Source organism: Streptopelia decaocto (genome assembly GCF_964273445.1).
Source record: "Streptopelia decaocto genome assembly, chromosome: 1".
Classification (NCBI taxonomy): domain Eukaryota; kingdom Metazoa; phylum Chordata; class Aves; order Columbiformes; family Columbidae; genus Streptopelia; species Streptopelia decaocto.
This window is the reverse complement of record NC_138663.1, coordinates 95,056,633-95,080,586: the sequence shown is the minus strand read 5'-3', so window position 1 is coordinate 95,080,586 and position 23,954 is coordinate 95,056,633. Positions and strand designations below refer to the sequence as shown.

Sequence of the window (23,954 nt, the reverse complement as noted above, 5' to 3'; positions counted from 1 at the left end):
AAGAACAAACATTTTAAGACAGTGGTGAGAGAGTTAATGAAGGAAAACACCTGATGCAATTGCCTGCAACAACGCTAGCCTATACTTGGTGATTCACGAAGTCCCTCTTTGAAACTTTTACCACAAAGCACAGACATGTTTATGGCCCATGCCTCTCTGTATTCTGCCTTGCTCCATTTTGTTAGGGCCACAAGAGGAAATGGCAGTGAGTTTACTATTCATCTGTTTCTTTTGGGGGAGTTTCAGTGTGCTACTAGCTCAGGGAGAAGAAAATTAGGTATGTGAGAATACACATTCTCCTCTAAAGTATCCATCCCCAGGTCTTCAAACTCTGGGCCTTTCTTGTCACCTGCAGCATGCAAGGCCATGGTGACTCTCCAGACAGGAACTGACACACCATTTTAGCAGAGATTCCCAAAGGTTTCTCTGGTGACTGAATTGTTTCACAAGTGACAACGCAGGAGACCAAGAGAGAATGGATTCAAGAGGCACTTCCTGCCCCTACTGGAGGTGTCACCTCCTCTCTGTGCCTGACACACTTGGCATTGGTGTGGAGGGGAGGAGGTGCCCAAGGCCTGGAGCCACAGAAGGGCTGGGGGAGCAGCCAGATTCCAGGTCTCCCACCTAGGTGCTCCCCCAGTGGCTTCTCTCCCCCCACCGGAGGGATGTGGGCAGGTGGAAAGGCAGCACGTGCTCCCTGTCCTGCCATCACCTGCTTCCTCTTCTGCTGGCAAGAACATCAAGGCAACTACATGAAGAAAGGACCTCTTAGGAAAGCCAGAGCTCAGAGCCAGGAGAGCTTCCAGCCAAAACACCTCACAAGTGCAGGTGGTTATTTTTTTCCCCTCAACTTCTCTCTCCTTAAAGATTAACGAGATGCCAAGAACTATAGAATCTTAGAATCATTTCAGTTGGAAGATCAAGATCATCAAGTCCAACCACAACCTAACTCTAGCACTAAATCATTTCCCTAAGAACCTTGTCTAAACGCCTTTTAAACCCCTCCAGGGATGGTGACTCCACCACTTCCCTGGGCAGCCTGTTCCAATGCCTGACAGTCCTTTTTGTGAAAAAACTTTTCCTAATATCCAGTCTAAAGCCCACCCAGCACAACAGGCATGGAAAGGAAACCACAAAGATAACCTCATTGAAGAGCAGATATATGCCTGAGACAGAGCTAGGAATTACACACTGCATCTGGTTGCTATGTCAAAAAAAAAAAAACAACAAAAAAACCACCAAAAAAACCCGGAGAATCTTAACATATTCCTCAAAGTTTTGCAAATGTGAGGTGTGGCTGCACTTGGGAGCAGAAGGTTCAGAGAACAAGGCACCCATCCGCCTTATGTCATGGAGCCAAAACAGATCTGGCTACTACCTCACGTTAAACCATCCACCATAACGGATTTGTGGATCTTACCAGAAAGGAAACAGAAATATTCCAAGGACAAAATTGAACACAAACCCCACCTACACAAGACTGAACATTCAGATTTACTCAGTTCTACTGTGATGCTAAACTTGATTCAAAATGGAGGAAGAAGTGTGAAGCTTCTTCATGAAACTCTCCATATATGTATGCTCAGATATATCAAAAAAGCCTTTAATTAAAAATATAATGTAGAAGATAAAAAGCCTCCATCTCCTCACCATTCAGAAAAAATTTAGTTAAAAAAAAATCCACTTTAACTACAAATCTTAGAATCCATCATACACAAATAATGCAAGGAGGGGGAACTTTTGGGGAAAAAAAAAAAAAAAAAAAAAAAGTGTGAATTCATGCATATTATACACCTAAAAGAGCACACAAATTGACCAGAAAATAAGAGAGACTATAAAGCTGCTGCCGTACAGTGACCATTTGCTTTCACCAGTAACCCTTTCTAGCAGGTCACTCAGACACCATAATGACACCAAGAAGTGATTGCTAAGTAAATGGAGAGGACGACGTGATTAATTAACGGAACATAAGCTAGACACTCTCCCACTCTCCTCACAGACTGTGCAGACTCATCAGAATAAAGCCCAGTATTAAGCCAGACAGGTACCTTAAATCATGAGAACACAGAAAGGCAGACGATGGACAAAGGAGGATAGAGAGGAGTCTACGATACAAAAGAAAGAGGCAGAAATCAGGTTTTTACCTCTGGAATCCAGAGGGCACAGCTCACGTGTGCCCACTTGGTCCCTGTCCTGGTAGCCTTCATGGCACCTCCTCTTTTGGGACACAGGAGGCACTGAGGATGTATCCCCAGGACACAGGTGCGACACAGCCAGCTCCCCTCAGGTACTTTTAAGATTCCATAGCATGCCTTGAAGGAAAACAGGTATTGAGATCATTGCACCAATACGGTTTCACACACAAGCATTAATATTCATACAGAGCAAAACTTTCTAATAGTAAAGGCACAGTTTGAATTTCACTTAATCTTTCTCTCATTTCTTTACCTTATATCGAGTGAAGTGATCAAAGAGATAGAAAAACCTCTAGAGTCGAGTCTTTTTGTGATGGTTTATTTTTAAAATATGGGTTGGTATTACTTGTTTACAGTGTAAAACATATTCATCACGACTGCACAACACCATTGGTGTTAAGAACCTTCATTTTTGCTTTTAGTGACTTCAAAATTTCTGAAGCAAAAAACGTATACGTTTCTTTAAATCAGCTTCTACATCTAATTCTTTTTAAAACCACAATTTCCTACCACTAATAACTTTATACTCTAACATAATTCTATTTACATGTGAAGGGATATGAGCTGTTTGACTGAAGACCGTTTCCTACAACATTAAATTACCTTGTGGTTACAGTTCTGTGAATTGTTTGTTACTTTAAATATTTATATAATATTGCAACAAAAATTAGGGCATTTACTGAAATTATGAGGTGCTGGGTTTTATGCCTGTTTCCCAAGTACTGCACCTGACCCCTTGAAAATGAACAATTTCTTAAGTTTTGCTACATTTCATAATTTAAAAAAAAAAAAAGGAAAAAAAAAATAGTCTGCTTTCTGATTCAAAATTCTCAGCAGTTCTTAATGGCTAACTGCATGTGCATCTAGATATTATCCTGCTGTACATACATACACACATATTAAAGCTGAGTGTATCTGAAACCATTGGCTGCCATCAAGGTCTAATTCCACTCAACTGCTCCAAAGAGAAGTTCTATCAAAAGGGTGGCTTTCAGGGGCAATCCCACCATTCCTAACACTGTCTCTGCAATCAATAACATCGAAAGCCTCAATAGGCCAGGATCATTAGCTGTAACAAGTCTTTCAGATTCAATTCTAGTCTAAAATTCCCACACTTGCCTTCCTAGCCTCCTGATTATAAGATCTCACTATTTAATATGAAGTGATATCATAAACCACCACACATTTACGTCGGGCCTGTAGAGAGAGGGACTTTACTGGATTAAATCCTGCATTATGGAAATGCCAAGACTGACTAACCTAAATGCTATTTTCATGTCAGAACTGTTGTAAGAACTCAACAGGGGGAGCTGTAATCTAAATTTTACAAGTGATTATTTTTCTCTTATGTGGCACATTCCCACAAGCCTTCTTTCTATTACTAAATCAGAAGTGACATTACACCTAAAATCACATTTAGGGGGTTGGAAATGGGCTGAAACTGTTTTCTAATTTAATCTAACTAGCGAGTGGAAGAGGCCTAGACTACTAAACCAGTAATTTCACAATGTGTTTGAGCCAGCTCAGGAAGGCAACTCAAAGGAGGAAATTTCTCATACTCCTCCTCCCACCCACCTCCAAACCGTGTGATGACAAACAGACCTGAGGCTACTTGGTGAACCAGGGCCAATCCAGATTAAAAACCAAATTTTTTTAATTGTTGTTGTTAGGATTAGTTCTAGCCCAGACAAGCTCCACAGTTTGTTTTGGGCAGATCTGGTGGTAGAAGCAAGGCGGCAGCAGGCCATCAGCTGAAGCTTGGCCGTCAGCAGGCGACCATGACCCTCTGACTGCAAATTCATCATGACTTTTGATGAGGCACAAGCCAGGGCTGAAGCGGGCAGCCCAGATGCCAGCCATATTCCTGTCACTGGCCGCCTTACCGGCACTCGAGCTCACGCAGTCGCTTCACGCGGTGAATCAGATCAGGCAAGCAGCCGGGCTGGAAGCCAGCCCACTGCGAGCAGGGAGATGACAGGTCCTTTTTCAGCCAGATAGGTTTTCCAAGCACCACTTGCAGTCAGTACAAAAATATGTTTTTCAAAAAAACGTTCTTAAGTCTCTTCTCAATTTACAGCAAAAGCCCCTTCCAGAACAGCACATGCAGATAGCACAGGATTCACATCCCTTTTTTGATTATAAGGATGCCTCTGCTTGACTATGCTGAGCTCAGCCAGTGTAAAGCCTTGGCTATATCTGAAACACTATGAACGTGAGCAACATTCAGACTGAGAGCACAGTTATTGCAGGTGCTTGTGCCTTCCAAAAGAGATCAGTCTGTTACAAGTGCCTACATGTGCTTTCAGATGGCTAAATTTGGACAGCCCATGTCTGGCCAATTGACTAGTTAGTCAAGGAGGAAAAACCCCATCTCTGAAAGAAATCTTTAGATTCTTTATATATACACAAGCTGGCATTTCCTGCCCTGTCTATCTTCAAAAGCAGGTTTAATAATAGGGGGAACAATTGTTTATGGTCACAGAGGAAGCACTTGCAAGTCCCAGGAACACACTTTGTGTTCCTATTAGGCTGTAGATGTCCTCGTATTTACCATACTAGGCCACTGAATCTACTGTAGTTGTGAGGGTACAAAAATTCAATTACTACCAGACCACTCTTCATACCTAGAAAAAACACAAAGCCCTCCAATTAACATTTAATACTAGTTCAAATTTCACACTTGCCAAGGTAAATTAAGACTACAGGACACTGCCAACGTTTCTGCAGGCACTAACCTGATGGACACAGATATTACACTTGTCACAGAATACCATGTCATTCCCATCTTCACTGTCAGGGGACCGGCACACATCACAGATGACATCTTCGTCATATTCAATCCCCAGCCCTTCTTCAGTCTCAATAGCATGATTCATGTTCTCATGACAGTGCCGTTCCAGCACTTCAATTGTTTTTTCCATTGTGTTTTCATCCAAGGGCCCACATCCTGCAACACAGAATAGGGAATGGGAATTAGAGGGCAGTCAGGTGCCTCTGACTGAGTCCCAGATGCAGGAAGAGAGACGGACAACTACTAGCAACTAAAGCAGTAGACACCGTGTCTTCTCTCCCATCATGCACACTAAAAATAAAATAAAAATAGAAGACCTTTTTCACTCACTGACTAATTGTCGCGCTATTTTATAAATACAACTACTACAGGAGTAAAAGCTTAAGTTGTACATAAAACACAAGACTACACCTTGAAGAAAACACTAAGGCATACAAGACACACAGCAGGTGCTGTAACTGCCAGTTGCTCCCATACAACCCTTCCTCCAGCTCCATCACTTTATGAAACACTAATGAAATCCAAAATAACACAATATTCTTCCGAAGACTAACACCCTAGGAAATAAAACTTACCAAGAACACTTTAGATCTTATAAAGATACAGAAGTTGCCACTACCATCCAGTACCGCCCAACACTACTTGAGTGATCAGCATGATGGTTTTGAAAAGTGCCTTGTTGTTTTTGTTTTGTTTTAAATAAAATAATAGAAAAATATACTGTTGGCAATCGATACTATCTGTTCACTTGAACACTACAAATGCTATATACACTTACCACTAATCAAACTTAGCATAAGCAGAACCACTTATAAAGGATTTGCTATGAGACTGGTCCTCAGCTTGCAGCTTCAGGACGCAGACTGTGTAAGAAATGCTATGATGTTCACACCTACAAGAAATCTCCAAACTGCATCCTCTCAAAATCCTCAGTTGGAAATGATGCTGCTGCCCATAGTTCACTGTTTACTCGGACTTCCAAAGCCTGGGATATTCAAGTAATGTTAATACCAGAGGCTAACATTTTAACTGCTGGACTATAAATAAGAATATGGCTACTAATTTTGATTCCTCACTGCAACCCATAAACAGGGAGACGGAAAAGATAAATGACTGTTGATACAAAGTGCCTTCTGCTATTAAACTGCTCTCTCCGATGCCCTGAACTAAAAGAATTATAGAATCATTCAGGTGGGAGGGGACCGTCAGAGAGCCCCAGCCCAGTCCCTGGCTCCAAGCAGAGTCAACAGGGAATCCAGACAATCCCTTGTTGCTTAGGAGATATGACTAGTCAGATCTTGAAATTCTCCATGGATGGAGATCTGCCCCTCAGAAAAGCCGCCATCGGTTTTCACATCCAGCAGATGCCAAATATCTCCTTCTTTTGCCCACCTGTCCTTCCTAAAGGACCTGAAATGATCCATGGAAGAATTCCAGCCACACAGGCTATTCCATCGCAACTCAGTTATTCCAGTGATAATTCCAAGATAATTTTCCGTAGCTCACTCCCTCTCATAGCCCTCTATACCCACAACTTGCATGGAAAAAAGAAAGTTTACTTAGCTGATTTTCAATGGGCTAACATGTGTGGAATTTAATTACTCTGTTAAGAACCCAGCATGCAAGCTCCTCAGAACTCTGAATTTGTAGCAATAATATGTTCAAGTTTAAGAAATGGAAACATCTGCTTTTCTTACCAAAAAATTTAACTTTTGAAGTCCTAAAATTAATTCCACCTGGTGTGGGCTTTTTCCCTCCTGCCTCAGTCTGCAGAAGTTGAACATGGTTTTCGATGTGAGGAAGTTTTTAGGCACAACAGGTAAAACATAAAACATTAACAGACTGAGCAATTAATTATTTAAAGTGTTTTTACCTCCTGTTTTTCTTAGCATTTCTATTCAATTCTTGTTCAGCGATCTTTAAGAGATCTCACACAGCAGCCTACCACTCAGACAGCAGAAATTAACTGCTGCATTTGAAAGTAGAACATGTTGTGAAATTACCCATTTCTGTAAGCTCTTCATTTAGCTCCTGAAGCCAAAAGATGTCCATGTCATCCAAGTCATAGCGACACATAGATTCTGCCAATTCCAAGATGTTGATGTAACCTGGTTCTGTGGGCTCCTGGCTGGAACAGTGGATGTATTTCCTGGGTCGTGTATACAGTACTTCTTTCACCTTTTCTGCTACAACCCTAGAGTGAAAGTAAAAAAAAAAATAAAAGGAGAATTACAGCTTTTTAAGACCCATCCTTAAAAGACGTTAAGTATTTACTACCAACTGCAAAGAAATCTAGTGTTGCATAGATTTTAAACTAGCCAGTAAGTATAGCCAGGATGGGGAGACAGGATTCTGTAAATGACATTTCTTCACACAAAATGTGCTAAAGTTTGAAATGTATACAGAATTCTTTTTAAAATGTAAGCTTGTGCATACGATTTTAAAGTTAACAAATGCTACTAGTAAGATGATGTGTTTTTGAAACCCACATAAAGCATCATGCACAAAATCCCCTACAATATTTGTTCTATATTGTTCTTAAACGATAGAAGGAAATCTTGCCAACTGATTTCTCAAAAACACCATCTTCAGAAAAGCTTGATTTATTCTACAACAGGGGTAGGAGGAAGAGAAATGCTTTCTTCATTTGAGATAAACAGTCTACCCTTATTTCGTAAATGACACTTCATCCACGTTACCAGTGTATTATTTTTGTTATGTAAGAACAATTCTGATGCCAAGCAAAAGGGGAAAAACAGCACTAAATATCATCTGGGAAACAACAGAGAAAAATATTGGTGTTTTAAATCTTTCAATTATTTTAAGAGATAAAACTCAGTGTTTGATTAGTAAACTATCCTATGGGCATGGAAAGACTGACCTTAGTTAGATAAAGTCAATATTTCTCTGAATTCAATGCAAGAGGCCCTGCATGTGAAAGGAAGACCGGGAGATACTGAGTGGAACAGTGCCATGTGTGAGCAGCTTTGCATGCTTTCTGGAGCTAAACCTCCACAGCACAAGGAGCAAAGAAAAGCTGTGAGAAATAACGGAAGAGGAATAAAGAAGGAGCAGGCAGCAGTCAAGTGACATCCCACATAATTCTTACTGGACAACGTGAGTTGTCAATGCTAGATCAAATAACGTTCTTCTGCCATTCTTCCCCTTCGCCTTGCTCATTTTTCCCCTCTCATTTTCTTATGAGCTTTTCTTTTATCTGGTCCAGCCAAATCTATAGCAATTTTTTCCTCTACTGTAATACTGCTGCTATGAGATGCAATATATTTATTTTTAATAACTTGGTACTGACAATAGCCCCAGTGGAAATTAAATTATGCTGGCATCAGCGCCTTTCACTGGACAATTCATTTATCTTGTCTCAAAGACCACATTGGCAATAACATTTCTATGTTGAAACACTCTGTTTCCACCAGGAAGAGTTGCAGGCCTACACTGTAATGTTTTCCTATCCTAAGCACAGTGTGAGAGAACAAAAGGTTATTTATCTATCTCCTGAAACTGAGAACACTGAACTTTTATAACATTAAGCAGGTATTTATGGCAAGATAAGGCAGAAAGGGTTAAAGCTCTGGCAACAATAAACAAAATCAACTTATGTGAACAAGTGAGTAACTTTATCAGGTACGAGTAAGTACTACGTGCCTACTGCTCTATATCATCATACTTTGTAGGGAAGCCTTTCAAGTAACATATAAGATTTGTGTTTATTTTTAATTTATTAAACTCATCATACTCAAATGAGAAAACAGTTTTTAATCCATAGCATGACTCAGGAAAAAATATCTCCTTTTAAAACTCACAATGTAGATACTATAACAGTGCACAGACAGAACCAGATCTGGACTGAAGTGTCAGAGAAATATTTTCCATATTGGTACTTGTTCAGCTTAAGAACATGCCTGAAGGCTGCTGTATTGGAGATTTAATAACACAGAAAAGCTGACTACATTTAGACAACCTATTTTTGAGAGAGCATCTTCTCTAAGTTGATGTTTTGTGCATGTGACCTTCATCTGATCGCCATTACCTGAGAGAAGGCTGCGGAATAGTTTCTGGACTGGCTGGAACTTGAACCCCTTTCTCCCATTCTTGTTTCCATGTGTCGGCAAAGATATAATATTCATCAGGGTTGACATGGTGAGAGTCTGGTAGTTTCATGGCACTAATGAGATCCTTGCGGAACACCTGCAAGAAACACCACGTAAAAGACTGGAGAGACTAGAGAAAGAGCACTGTGCTGAAGGAAGCAATAGGTATTTTTCTTAATCTACACTGAAACTATGCATACACGTTGATATTTTTTGTTTAAACACACAAGTCAATTTGGAATTACCTAGATTATTAACTCTCAGTGTATCAGTATGGCAAGAAGCATACACTAACTCAATACCAAGCTGCTGCCTGAAGGTTAACCAGAAGGAAGAAGGCTGTTACAGGCGACCGGGGAGGGGCAAAAGGAAGCCTGCACCTGATTTAAGACTCCTCACCATATCACTTCCAAACAGCTCATTTTACTTTACTTGCCAGTCTGTAGGCTTTATCTCAACTTAGATACAAGGTAGCTTGTCCTTTTCTTTCCTTCAGTTTAGCTACTTTAAACTGCCATATTCATCATGGGCTACGAACAGTTGCCATGGCGAAACCGATGTATAGGCACTTGTTCATTTATTAAAACCACTTGAAGTTTTACTGGTCATGATCTCCAGGATCAAAGATAAACAGCTGCCTTTGCTGAAACATGAGAGCAACATTGCTCTGTGTCTGAAGCCCAGTGACGCAGGCACAGCGGCGCAATTCAGCCTCAGCATCCTTTAGCAAGCCTGGACCATGAAACGCCACCGTGGAACAAAGCAAACCCATCACTGATAAACCCCCAGCCATAATATTCAACTCTCGGCTCAAGAGGATTAAGTTTTTACAAGCATGTAACCATGATTATCAGTCATCTTAAAGCTTACTTAATGTCAGTCTGTCAAACACAGGTGCATATAATTTAAATAAAGGTCATACGCAGCCTTTGCCTTCTCCACTGCTATACTGCACCAGTTTAACATTCGTAAAAGCAAAACAGTGACTGTGGCTTGGTGTTAGGGAGACATCACAACTAATTAACTGTATTATCATAACAACAAATCAGATCCTCAAAGGGCAATAAAATGAAGTGGAAAATATCCCCGCAATAAGCTGTGGCAGGTTGAACTCTCTTCTTACTAATGCAGTTTTATAGCCAGAAGAGTAATAAAATATTTCAGAATATCTCAGAGCCAAATATCTTCGTGTACCCTTTTCAGTTTGACAGCACCAGACCGGTCATGCTTATTGCAAAAATTCTCAGCTGTTCTTGGAAGTCATCAAGTAAATGATAGTAAAAGAGGCTCCATGTTAAAAAATGGGTATTGAAATAGGCTGCTGGTGACCTGGACCATCAGTATTACTTCATTATGATCTACAACTGCATCTCACATTGGGATGCCTAGAGAGCAAGCTGACCAAGGGAACTCAGCATCACAGATCCAAAGCTTTCTGATTTGCTACTCGTGCATTATCTGCTTTGGTACAGACCAAACTGTTGTTTTCTGTGTAAAACTCCTCAGGTACCTAACAAGCCTGTATTAAAATCTGAATGACAAAAGTGAAAGTATTAAGACTGCAAGCATCCATTTTTTCCAAGCAGCATGTATATATACAAAAAATAAAATTTAAAATTATTTATGCCACTTAAAAGGCATTTTCATCTTCTGTGTTATGGGTAGAGAACCAGGATTATGAGAAACACTAACACAGCACAATTCCAAAGAACTCCGGAAGGAAAAAATAATCCAATAAATGAGAAGTGCAATGACTGGTTTAATTATCGGAAAAGATATTTCTCACAACTTATGTGAGGTAAGTGCTTTACAAACTACCTTTTAAAGCCACTAACAGAATATAGAAGTAAGGTGTTCCATATCAAGCCCACTATATTTTAAACACTAGATGGAAAATGCTGTTAAAGGCATCAGTATCCTAACTACATTGCTTAGCAGCAAATTCATCTTCTGATCATCCATTATGCATGTGAACTGTATCATCTCTATTTCTAAAGCACAAATCTCCTGGAGCATGGACATTTTTGTTGTGGTTTTTTTTTTTTTTTTATGTTGTGCAGTACTGGCCACACCATCACCATGCCACAATATTAAGTTCTCTGCTTTGGATCTCTAAAATTTACAATAGAGATACTATTGAAGGTTAAATATTTAACCAACATAAACATAACTGTTGAAACCTTAAGGAACTCCAAAACTCAACTAAGACTTTGTAAGAACTGTCTATTCCTACTTGTGATAACAGTGCAACCGTCTGCAGTATTTCCTGCAGACGCTTGGAATCATTACAATCTCAAGCTCTCATCATTCTTCATGTCGTCATGTGTGGCCAAGCAGGGTCTTCCAACAGTGAAATACTCTCAGAGGAAAATGTGTGAGAATGCACGCCTTCATCATTCATTCTATATTTACTCTGTTGTGGAAGTAAACCAAAACACCTAGGGGACCCAACCAGAGTTTTCTGACAAATCAAGTCAATTTTACTTCCAGCAGTCATCCTCAAGGCTACAAACTAAACCAACTCAACAAAGAGCAAACGCATGCTTTCAGGATTTAGTTAGTCAGCTTTTTCTCATGGTTGCTTCTTTTTCGGAGTCTTATTTGAAAAATAATGCAGCTCCTTTACTAACTGTATCTGTAAAGCAACAGCTAGTCCATCCTAAAGCACATACTCTCCTCTTGGCGAGGAACAGCTTCACTTCCACAGTTAGTCCATGAAGTGCAGTGGTCATCTTTCAGTCACCCAGAAGCAGTTCTATTTCTTATGATACATGAACCACAATCCTTCAACTTTAATATCACCTGTAATAAATAATGAGAAGACCTGAAAAATAAGCATGCCATGTCTAGGCTAATGAGGCCCTCCCACTTGGACACACTGCTCGAATAGCCTCAGCCAGCACTGCGTGTCTTTACCATGACACAAAAGGGCCTTGCAGAGCTGAGCTACAACCAGCCACAGCAGCAGAGCCAGGGCCAGACACACCGAAATGGGAACCTCCCCACCCCTGTGACCACTCACAGAAGCTACTGTGTGATTGTGGGATTTTTAAAAACACATTTTTAGCAATTGAGAGCATGACAGAAGAGATAGGTTTTAGCCCTGCTCACCATGAAAGACTGCTTGGTCTGAACTTGCCATTTCATTTTGCTGCCAGGAATTCCTAGTTTCAGCTGAAAACTGTGAGGCACTTCGAGTGAGTGACATCAATGAAAAATGCGTTTGCTATGTTGTCGTCATCACCATCATCTTAAGCATTTTGTTGAGAAACTAATAATTATTTCATGCTTTAGAGCTGGGGCTTAAACGTGGAAGAGGAGACATTGTACTTTCATCAAGATTAGCTTTTTGATCTGCAGTAAAAGTTTGTCCAAATTTCCTGAGGCAATGAAAACTTCGCAGTCACCTCTGCAGAAACACAGTGCCATCTCTGAAGCCTTTAAAAGCTAAATTCGACAAAATTTCTCCAGAAATCAGGATGCTTTGCTCCCCTACAGCACCAACATACCAAGTAATAACAATATCATGGAGCTGTGGAAGGAAAGATACAGTTCGTATGTTTTGTTTGTTTTTCAGACTTCTGAGTCCTATTTGGAAATTATGTTAGAAGACTATGTCCAAGGAAAATTAACTTCTCAGAATCTGTTTATAAATGCTTCACTAAAAGCTGCCTAGGACATTACCCAGTCTCCTGGAAGCACTCTATGAAAACTCAAGACATAATGTTCCTCACAGGACCCTCCCATGCTTACTCTGTGAATAAACTGAGCCTGTGAAACAAAGAACACTATTTTGTGTTAAGTATCGTTATTCACTGAAGACATGAGGGAGGATACAACTAATGCTATAGAGAATTACAGTAAAATATTAGTATCAAAAACAGAGTGAGTCTTGAGAATACAAGCTTTCTACAAACTCCATATTCACTGAACAATTTGAACATCAGACCTGTGCAGACTGTCAGGCACCTTTTTTGTTCAAGACCATTGCAAATATAAAATCACATAAAAAAAAATAATAATAAAAAGAGAAAATAAAAGAAGAATGAAATACCTTTTCCAATACCCCTCTGCAAGCTACCACTGAAGCTGACTGATGCTGTTGGTCGTTCACCTTGTCTTGCCCAAATGCATGCGTGAGGGAAAACAAATGGATTGTCATCTCTTAAAAATGGAAAGAAAACCTCTGTTCTTGTGACACTCTCTGAGCTTTCAGGTGCTCTGACCACTTGCTTATAAATCCCCAACTATGTTAAACCGCTTGCCGCAGGTGCCTAGACCATGACTGGGAACCCACACCTCCAAGGTTTAGGTAAATTATGGGTTAACTGCTCTGTTGTTAAAATCAAAGCGGGATTTCTGCTGGATTGCATCTAATTGCTTAGCCCTAAGGCCTCCTCCACACCCCAAGCAAGTCAGCAACACCCCTTTGTGTTCCTCCTGCCCGACACTTATGGAGTCAGCAGACCCACTGCCCCAGAAACAGAGACACGATGTTTAAAATGCAAGAGGGAACCATTGCATCCCATCCTGTCCTCCCCTCCAAGAGCATACTCTCAGAAATGAGGGCAAATATCTTCTCTCACCAGAGAAAGCTGAAACAGCTACTGTTTTCCTGAATATTTGGTCTCCTTCACAACTCATCTTGAAGGTCAACTTCCAAATTCCAGGTGCCAAATACTCACTCTACAGTGGGAACTTTCTGTAAAGCGTAAATTACTCAAAAGTTTTTCATCATGTTCAGGGTGAAATAATATTTTTTTTTATTCACCTTTGAAAGGATTTGGTAACTTTCTTATTTCCACAAGCACCCATAATCTTACTCTACTATTGTAGCTCCCAAATGGAACAGCCTCAGCAAAATTTAAATACACTTAGAGAGCAGCAGTTTGCACCTAAAATTACATTGTTAATAATAAAACAAAAGTCAAATTGTAATATGACCTCCTCCAAGTGTAATATAGCCACGTAGTATCTGAGCATAGATACTTTAATCTTTGTATAGATGTCTCACAGTGTGTGCAGAAGACTGCCCATTAACAGAGGATGAAGCTCTAAGGACAAAATTTGGTGGGGTCATCCTGGGAGAGGTTGACTTTTTCTTGTGAATACGTTGCAATCATGGTATTAAGTTTCTGAATTAAGGCATCTTATCATAAAGGAGTCTACAGACTCAAGATAAGGTCATTTTTTTTTTGTCTGGTTGTGGATTCTTTGGTAGCAAAGTAAATAAAATGCAAATTAATCTTTAAATGGAAATGAAGCTACAGTTTCAGACTTGTATCCTGACTGGACTGAAAAACTTACAACATTAAAAAAAGCTGTGACAGACAACAGTAAGTGTAGCGTTAAATTTATAGTTCTCAGACATCCAAACAATTTAGAAATACATTGCAGTAAATCCTAATGTTCAAGCCCCAACTCCCTAAAACTATTTTTATGGATTATTCAGGACTTCTCTTTCAAGTAGCCATGTATCTTCCTAGCCTCCTTTACAAGCATGTATAGGAAATCAGATACTAAATCAACCCCACCTCATATCACATCTCTGACAGTATCTCACGAGCCAGAAGAATGTGCAAGAACACGTCAAGCTCTGGTTGCTAATCAGACAGAAGCTTTGGATTTTGTGATTAATCCTAACAAACGATTTTTAATATGGTATTAATTTATACAGATATTTAGAAAAATCTGTGCTTGTTATTATCTGTCCAATTCCATTTTTAACCTTGTTTAATTCTCAGTCTCAACAACTTCCTGTAGCAGATGAGCTTCACAGTCTAATTACACGATGCATGGAAAAGGATATCCTTTTAATTGCTACAGATTTCCTAACTTGTGGCCTCATTCATCTGCCCCCACCCCCCACCCTGTCTTTCCTCCCCAATTCCTCCATCACTAGGACAGGCAGGATTGAAGCTCTACCTCTGCTGTTTCCAGACCATTCATACTTTACTGTTATACCCGCTCATTCACTTCCAAAGGTAGAATAGCTCAGCCTTTCCACAAGCAAGCTTTTTCATGCGGTTATGCGTTCAGGTCACCTCTTGCTGAAGAGTTCAAATAGCCTGAGAGGGTATCTCAAATCAAAGAAAGATCATAAAATTAACCAATGAGGTTGCACTTCTGATTAACATAAAAGTATTGTTTTTTTTAAATCAACTAAGCCAATCAGGCTAAAAAGCAGCTCATTGAAAAGTACAAGGCACATTTGCCAGAGGTCTTGCGAAGCCTGTACAGATGTTCAAGCTGGTACCAGTCACCTATTCCATTATACATAGACCATGTAAAGCAATATGATTTACCCACATTGCCCATTCATTCACAGAACAAAACTGACCACTTTCAGAAAAACTGCAAAAAGAATCCATTTTCTGCTGGGGTGCTCTTCAGAATTGAGACCTACGATTTATGTGGCAGTTAAATGCCACTAAAAAAAAAAGTTTAACCCACCCAAGTAATAAAAGCCGATCATTTACTTGTGGAAGACAAGCTACATTCCACATGATAACATAGCTGTTGCTATCAGCAGTGAGGGATTAAGAATTACTATTGCTGTGATTCAAAACCCCATTTGCAAAGAGAGGTAAAATACTGTCATTTTACATGGGAAGAGTTAAAAAAAAAAAAGCCAAACAAACCAAAATCCTAACTTAACTCCTTTCCAGTTTCAATAGGGAGACAGGACTGAAAAAAAATTATATATTTATTTAAGATCTCTTAGGCTCTTTTGTGACCCCACTAGCCTAAGGGAAAGAAACAGCCAGTGATTCAGGATGGCCCAGCTAATAGGTTTTCCCTGCAAAAATGATTTTTCTACTACTCCACCACCATTTTCTGCTGCAGCTTCCACGGAGACAGGAAACTGCAAAGTCCAGGCTTCATGCTGAGCCAGACATCCAAATGCCTCCCACCCTGCTACTCCCACCACAGTCCATTGCTTAGGCCTGAGAGACCCTCCTGTGTAGATTTAAGTCCGTGAAGGGCAACACCACAAATGGCATGTGGCCAACAGCATCAGAAAGGTCTGAAAAACTGTTCTGACTTACACTACTGATGTGCCAGTAAACTTAACACAATTCATTTATTAAAAGTAAATGCCAAAGCTAATCAGATAGCAGAATTTTTAAGTCACCATTTTGTGACAGACTGTAATCCAGAAGGGGAGCAGCAAGAAAGAGCCACAGTCTTGCTTTTGAAATTATGTAAAGAAATGCAATAGTCTGAAGAAGCATCGTCACAGGCTTGCCTCATTCTCACCTTCTTCTCCAGGGAGGAGAACAGGGTAAGCAGACCCCAGGTCTGATCCAGTAACACCCCTTCTGCAGTGAGGTAAACCCCTGGGGTAAGCCAGGCTCTGGGAACAGGATTTGGCATTTGCACTCCAACGCTGCACCCTCTTTCCCCATAGTAACACCAGATGACCTCACTCCACAGAGGCCACCCCTGCACTCACCTCAATTGGTAGGGACCTGGGAAGCAATTCAAGGCAGAGCAGCCCTCAGCTGCAGGCACCCGTCATTTTTTATAGGTGACCACAGAGGACCATGGCACATACAGAAAAGTACTGTGAAGAGTCTGACAGATACAGTAACTTGCTTGTTGGCCACAGTACCAATAAAGAGTCCTTATTTGGAGAGAGAACCCAGGTAATTGGGTTGGGCTGGAGATGGCTGAGAAGTGGAAAAAAGCCTATGTATCCACATGAAATTTAACTGAGAAAGCCAGGCTTACTGGCATGAAAGAAAAATTAATGTATGAAGACCATGAGCAAAAATATTCCCAAACAGCTATTTATAGCTTTGACCTTTTAGATTTTCTGCATCACTAACTCAAGAAACAGCCTGCTGCCTGGCATGCTGAGGTGAATGGAAGGAGAGCAATGCCAACTTGTTAAAGAGAGCCCTTGCTTAAGAGATGCTGTCAGCCTGGAATTTTAAATTTCTGTCTAATAGATATTAAACAACTATTGCTACAAAAAAACTTGTGGAATTATAACATGGTTTTTGAAAGGGTGTGTGGTGGGGTCTCTTTTCAGTCTTTGCTTTACAGCTTAGTCACCTCTTGGTGCATAAATAATCAATTTCAATGCTCTGCTGACAAGAGCATTTCATGTAATACACTCTCCAGCATAAGCTTTTCAAGGGGCTGAAAGAAGTGCTTGCTTCTAGCAGAAGGAAAGGAAAAACTGGAAGGTATAGTCAAGAGTCTCACATACAAACGGTAGACATTATTACTGTCAGCTTCCACTCCCTTTCCCGGAATTTGTTTTCTTCCCCCCTCAAGGTTCTTTTAAATATTGCACTTGGGACACTCATCCAGAATAGGACATATTGTAAGGTCTGAGTGGTTTAGTTTTTTGCTTTTTTTTCTTTTCCAGGAGGGGGATCTTAAATGAAAGGTGACAAAAAGGTGCCAGTATTACTGGAAGGATAATGTTATGAAATACATTTTTTTAATTCCAAGTGTATATTCCAGATTTTGTTCTTCAAAGTTGCATATTCTCAAGCATTAAGGGGCTCAAGGTTTTGTCTTGGAAAGGTAGAAAGCAACAAAGAAGATCTTAAGAGCAGAAACTGAAAACAACACTCATTTTAATTCCTAGAAGTAAACAGACTACCTGTATGCTACATACACAGATCACATCTTCATAATTATTGCTTATACTGTACACATGCACAAAAAGACAGTATGGCACAGAGGCAAAGAAAACAGTAATAGGACAATCCCTAAGAGGAAGAGATCCAAGAGGAAAGTTGGATGGCTGCGCAGAAAGAAGGGTTGGGAAGAGACTGGCACTGATGTGTATCTGAAACAGCAACAAGTCTGGCAGCGTATGTGTGTCAGTTCCCATTTACCCAGCTTGGCTAGTAAAAAAGCAACTGCCTAGACAGCCATGAGCAACAATTGCAAGACCTCAGTAGCCACAAGCTGGTTTACGATTAAAATTCTTACAGAACCATAATCCCCAGACCAACATTTTAAAGGCAAAAAGCACAGCAGGCTTAACCATCTAGGTGGCTGTAAATAAAACACTATGTAGCTAGTTCCAGCCAATTTTGCTTTTATTGAAACATTCATGCAAGATTCTCTCTTAAAAACAAATCAGTGAGTTTTCTTCAATTAACTTGTGATAAAAATAAAGCTTTGAAAGAAAGGACATGTTCTGTAACATTTGCCTTGTTCTTACCAAATCAAACAGCATTTAGAAAAGAAACATCCAGTACGTTTGCTGAATAGCTTTTGCTGCATGATAACAACCTCTTTATTTTATGCAACCTCTCACAGTAGTATCTAAGCAGGCAAAAAGCTGCTGGTATAGTACACAAAATCACTTCTGGGACACAACTCTCAACTTTAAATTCTAGAGAAGTGAGCTTTGTCAGTTTTTTTTTCAGTAACCTCAGGCATCAACAGTCATCCTAGCATGTTGAAGGACTCATCCAGAGGCAACGTGATAGCAAGTAAGTGGACTTAGCTAAAAAAAAGAGTTTTCCCATTTGAAGTTATTATCTGACTTCAGCCCTTAAGAAAGCAAGCATCAAATCTGAAGGCAAACGAATCCTCCCCAAAAAGGGCTACCAGTGGAATGGCTGCCAAGATGGATTTGAGCACTGGATTGTGCATAAATGGCAATTTGTTAAATTGGTGAATACAGATCAAGTGACAGTGCTGATGGGTGTAGACAACCTAACAGGTAGGGATAGCAGAGTAAAAAAAGCTTTATTTAAGGTAAAAGGCCAACAGTAAGAAAGTGGCAGAAGAGGAGCAAGCACGTATCCTGCCCACTGAAGTGTCCCACTGTATTATATCAAAGCAGAAAAAGTCTCCTTCCCATACACACACACACGAACCACTTCTGTCTGTGGCATGCTCTCAAATCATAAGACCATCCCAGCTTTTTCTATTTCAAAAGGACACTAAATTTCAGGGGAAGAAGGAACTACATGTTACTGTCTGTAAATGCCATAAGTCAGTTTGGGACATAAAACACCAGAGCTCCTATAATACTCACAAAGTGGGGAAAATGCAGTTGCACGACAATTTGACAGGTAACAAAAGGAGTCACTGACACTGGTTCAAAGCTCACGATTTCAAGGCTTAGAAACATGAAAACTGCATGACAAGAATCTACCAGCGACCAATCTTTAACCCTGGTTCTTACCTCAGCAGGTTTCTTTTGTTCATTTGCTGGTGTTTTTGACTTGCTCCTGTATTTAGAACAAGAAGAAAAGGAAGTAGAAGGACCTGTTAAAAAAAAATAGAATTATTATAGTTTGTTTCAATTCATTTATTTTTTCAGTAAAACACAAGGCACTCCAGTCTCTTGAATTATCATAATCTTTTGACAAGACGTGGGAAAAAAAAAACCTCTTAGGCAGTCCGTAGGCTTGATTACAGTTCCTCCTGTTCCACTCATTCTTAGTAAAAAACACAGCACATTGAGCTTCTGGGTACATCCTGCTCTGCCCAACACAAGCATGAGCAAACAGAAAAAAGCAGGCAGTCCACTTTCTATCATTTCCTTTCTAACAAAGTGGAAGGAAGAGTAAAACTGAGGAAAGAGGTTGCAAGTGCTAGAAAAAACAAAAAAGCAAGATGCTAAACATGATGATGAGAGATGCAAAAAAATCATAGCGTGATGTCTAGACATTTCTGGGCAAAATGTTTAGTACAGGATACATTAATGATTCGCAACAAATGTGACAATGAATCATCATTATGGTTAGAGTTGTTAGATAAGCACAGGTTTATAAGACAAAAACAAGACCCCGCCATACAGTTGGTTTTTTTTTTTCTGCAGATAAAATGGGAAGATGCGATCTCAGGCAGATGTGTGCCAAGGAATATTTAGAACATAACTTTAATGAAATGTATAACAGACCAAAGTGGAAAAGATCAAGAACCAGAATAAGACAACATAACAATCAATATACTGGTTGTAACTCAGTCTTACATCTGACTCTAACATATCCGTGCTCTAATAGCTTGCGACCCCCAGTAATTTTGAAGTTGAGGCTATACATAAGTGCTAAGAGAACTCATTTTAACAAAGGAGTTACAAAATAGGACCCTGGACAGTAAGTTTTCTCTTGAATTACAGATTTCTTTTTCCCAACTCTGAGAGGGAAAGACATACAAGTTTCTCTTCAAATTCAAAGTAGACTTAAAACTTCCCCCAGATTACAGGATCTTTCACCTCATTTTTCTCCCGTAACAGGATTCAGAACACCAAAGACCGCAGAATGCAAAAATAAATCAGGCAAGAAACATTTTTTTAATTATAAGAGGTGAAACGGTTTGCCCTAAAACCACAGAAGGAAACCACAAGGGGGTGACAGACCAAAGAAAAACTAGTAGGTATTACTTACTCTCATTGTCTGAACTGTCACTGGTGCTTAGATGCCTGTGGCGTTTCATCCTGACGCATCCTAGACAGAAAAAAAAAGTTGATGGCAACCATTCTACCAGAAAATCACCGGCTGCTGGCTGACGCCAAGCTCTTCGCACCAAAGGCAAAGCTCCTCTCTGAAGAGCTTTCAGGCACATAAATAATCCCAGCTCAGCCACTACGTTTTATTTCTGCAAGCAACTATTAGACCACGATGTTACTTGTGAAACAGAGCACCCTCAAGACCAGCATGCCTCTGCTGGGCAGAGCTGGCTTGAAATTTTGCAGAACGGAGCGCAACCCGCCAGCTGAATCCTGGCAGGGCGTGAGCACGGCTCTGCTCTCAGAGGAGACTTGGTGTCCCATCTGTTCAGCCAGAGGAAGAGTTGCCATGGTGGCGGTCGCTAGCTGAGAGGCGGGTGGAGGCCAGGAAATAAGGTGGATGCGCGGCAAGGCACGAATTTAGATGTATAACCTTAAAAAAGGAATACAAAAAACCCCAAAGGCATCCATGCAAAACAATAGGCAGATTTAGAAATAGGGACAATCATAGAAAACGGTGCCTTGTGACATTTAATTTAAATAATCTGATCACCTCTTAGTTCACAATAAATGTAGGGTTTAGAAGTTTGAGAAGTGATCGAGGGTATTGGTAAAAAATAATTCTGTGGTCCTGCACCAGTTCCATTAAAAAAAAAAAAAAAAGGTACTGAGCTTTTTGAAATTGATTTTTGAACATGTAACACGTGAAGAGAATGGTGAAGACGAAAATTCTGCACCACTACTTAATAAAAGAAAGATCAAAACAGTAATCAGCTATATACTCTGAACAAGTGCCAAAAGAAATCCATACACATTCTTACAGGCCCTGCCATCCTATAATATCCAATGTCACATTTGTTAAGAACCAATAACAGTTTATAATTAGTATCAGTGAATTAAAATCATACGTATATTTTTAACGGATTGAATAAGCAAATCATTAGAGAAATTAAGTACAAAACAATTCTGCAAGAATAGACAACTTCTTTTATTTTAAGCAGAAGACAGGCACAGCAGGTTACAGACTGAAGTACCCTATCCTAGACAGATGAACCTGAAATGCCTGCAGTATTAGAAGTGCCAGCCTGGCTGCACCTCAAACTTACACAGCTTCATTTCTTAAACGAAACAAACCCACTTGCTGTCAAAAAAGCAACACAGCTAAATATCACATTTGATAAACCCTCCACATTAGCTACCGTACAACGGGTCTTATGATTATCCAAGGACCATGAGATAAACAAGATTTCCACCTAAGAGAAACCTGTCCAAAGGCTTTGAAGAGATTGCAATGGAATTGTTTGCAGCACAATTGTCTAATTTAGTGGAAATTTTCAGCAGCCTTTATATCTAAGAGAGTGAGTTTACTGAATCTAAATGCAATGATCACTCAAAATTTAAAACAATCCTTTTGACCTATTATGCAAAGACATTGCCCACACTCCTAGAAGCTGACAAAGGAAGCGACGCGTGCAGTTTTCAAGCAGGTAGATACAGAACTTGAGTCAGGTATTTCACCTGGAGAAGAAGGACAGACGGACACAGTGGTCAACACGGTGGGACATCAGAAGCTATCATTTGTATCACTTTCAGCAACCTATAAACTCCCGTTACATAACAATTAATTTCACATTGATTGACCTTCTCCCAGCTCAAGCAGCCTGGGGGAGGCAAGGCAGCCACGCTGTGTACAAAGACGAGCATCCAACAGAAGAGCGACATCAAAAACAAACTAAACTAAATAACCAAAACACTACAGGACTTCACTTCCAGATAGCAATGTAACACGGGTTGTGCAGACACTGGTCAGATGGAGAAACTTCCACAAATCTCTTAGGCAAAAGCTGTTTGACAGGTATAGAAAGGCACTTGGGGCAGAAGAGCTTGTTTTTGTGTGTGCTTTGGGGGCACCAGACTTGAAGTTAGCTGCCAAGGAGTGAGGGGAGGACTGGTAGATTACTTTCATTTTGCCAGCTGGACTTTTGATTAAAAGCAAATAAAATGTCATTGCAAAGCCATGCTGTACTCCAGCAGCCAAATCCAGCCCTCTGGAGCACACAATCCTCCTTTGAAAGGAGAAGGTTCTGCCCAGGGCAACCAGCAGCCTTCAGCTCAGAACAGCCCTGGCTTATAGACCACCAGGCATGTTACAAGACCTTGGGAGATGCTGAAAAGATGCATCTAGGTATGCTGACCAGTATTGCTCATTTCTGTTTCTCAGAAAGAAATGCAAGTGCTTGCTCCTTGCTTTGTTTTTATTTTCAAAAGAATTTCTGAGCAGTTGTTAAAAGGTGCTGAAAGCAATTCTCATCTCTTATAGTCTATATAAACATGCAGCAGTAAAATCTTTTCACTCCATACTAAAGATGGCTATCTGCAGAGCACAACATGAGTGTTCAATTAAAGCAGGGTCAAACATGGGGCTGAGAGAGACAACTGCAGGAGGGAACACCCAGGAAGCCTGGACTTCTGCCTGGGCAATGGGGAAAGCAGAGAGGAGGTGGCTACTCCAAAGACAGCTTCCACAGAAATGGCATGTGTAATGAGAACTTCAGAAGAGAAAGCACACCTCTGCCAACAACTCCATAGGAGGAAAAACAAACTAACCAAAACTAAAAAAGTAAATAAATAAAAATAAAAAATAAATAAATAAAAGGGGAAAAGTTGTATTTGAGAAGTGAATTTATAGCAGCTCAGGCAAGAGATTTACACCTCCATCAGAGCAAATAGAAACAGAAAAAGCACTCAACCAGGGTAAAAGCCCCAAATAGTAATAACACTGGATTCCTGCCTGATTTTTTTGCAGCAATATTAGCTACAACAACAGCAAATAAGAGCCCACAGAGCTACAACAAATCACAGGTGTGCTGTGTTCAGTACGACAGGTTATTAAAGTCACCAACATGCTACAGTCTGGCTGTGTGGCCACACGTGATGCAGGAGTAGCAGCCTCAGCATCACCCCCCAGGACCACCTCTGCAGGAGGCTTTGCTTTGGTTTTTAATCAGAGATTCCTTTGCTCTACCCTTGTATACACTGGACTGCCACACAACTTCCAGCTCACAGCCACCCCAAAGTGTGAGGGCTCATCAGAAAGGCTCACGAACGAAGTCTCCGCTCTCCAGCCATTGCAGATGGATCACAAAGTAACATTCATTTGGTGGTAAAGCTCCTGTCTTGCTCCTTCACCTGCCTTTGCAGAATACAGAAGAATCAGCAGCTGCTCAGTCCACAAAGGCAGGAGACGCAAAGCCAGACCACACAACATGGAAACTGATGTCAACCTTTCCCAATTTCAGTCCAATTTCCCCCAAAGCAGCCCAGCAACCTCAAGTTTGTCCCTCAGCTTCAGACAACGATACTATTAACTGAGTGATATGGTCCAGAGCGACATTGCAAACAACTCTGTGCCTTAATTCCTGCTC

General features: G+C 40.4%; 1 protein-coding gene across 7 annotated transcripts in view; it reads right to left on the bottom strand.

Moving 5' to 3' along the window:
- JADE3 (jade family PHD finger 3) overlaps positions 1–23,954 on the bottom strand; it is a 73,622-nt gene that overhangs the window by 13,047 nt on the left and 36,621 nt on the right. For all 7 annotated transcript variants that reach the window (XM_082069668.1, XM_082069671.1, XM_082069669.1 and 4 more), the window contains 6 exons: positions 20,468–20,527; positions 19,261–19,343; positions 9,035–9,192; positions 6,990–7,180; positions 4,931–5,142; positions 2,145–2,312 (listed from right to left, as the gene is read on the bottom strand). In XM_082069668.1, the coding sequence (XP_081925794.1) occupies positions 2,145–2,312; positions 4,931–5,142; positions 6,990–7,180; positions 9,035–9,192; positions 19,261–19,343; positions 20,468–20,516 (861 nt within the window). In that variant the 5' untranslated portion in view covers positions 20,517–20,527. The remainder of the gene's footprint in view (positions 1–2,144; positions 2,313–4,930; positions 5,143–6,989; positions 7,181–9,034; positions 9,193–19,260; positions 19,344–20,467; positions 20,528–23,954) is intronic.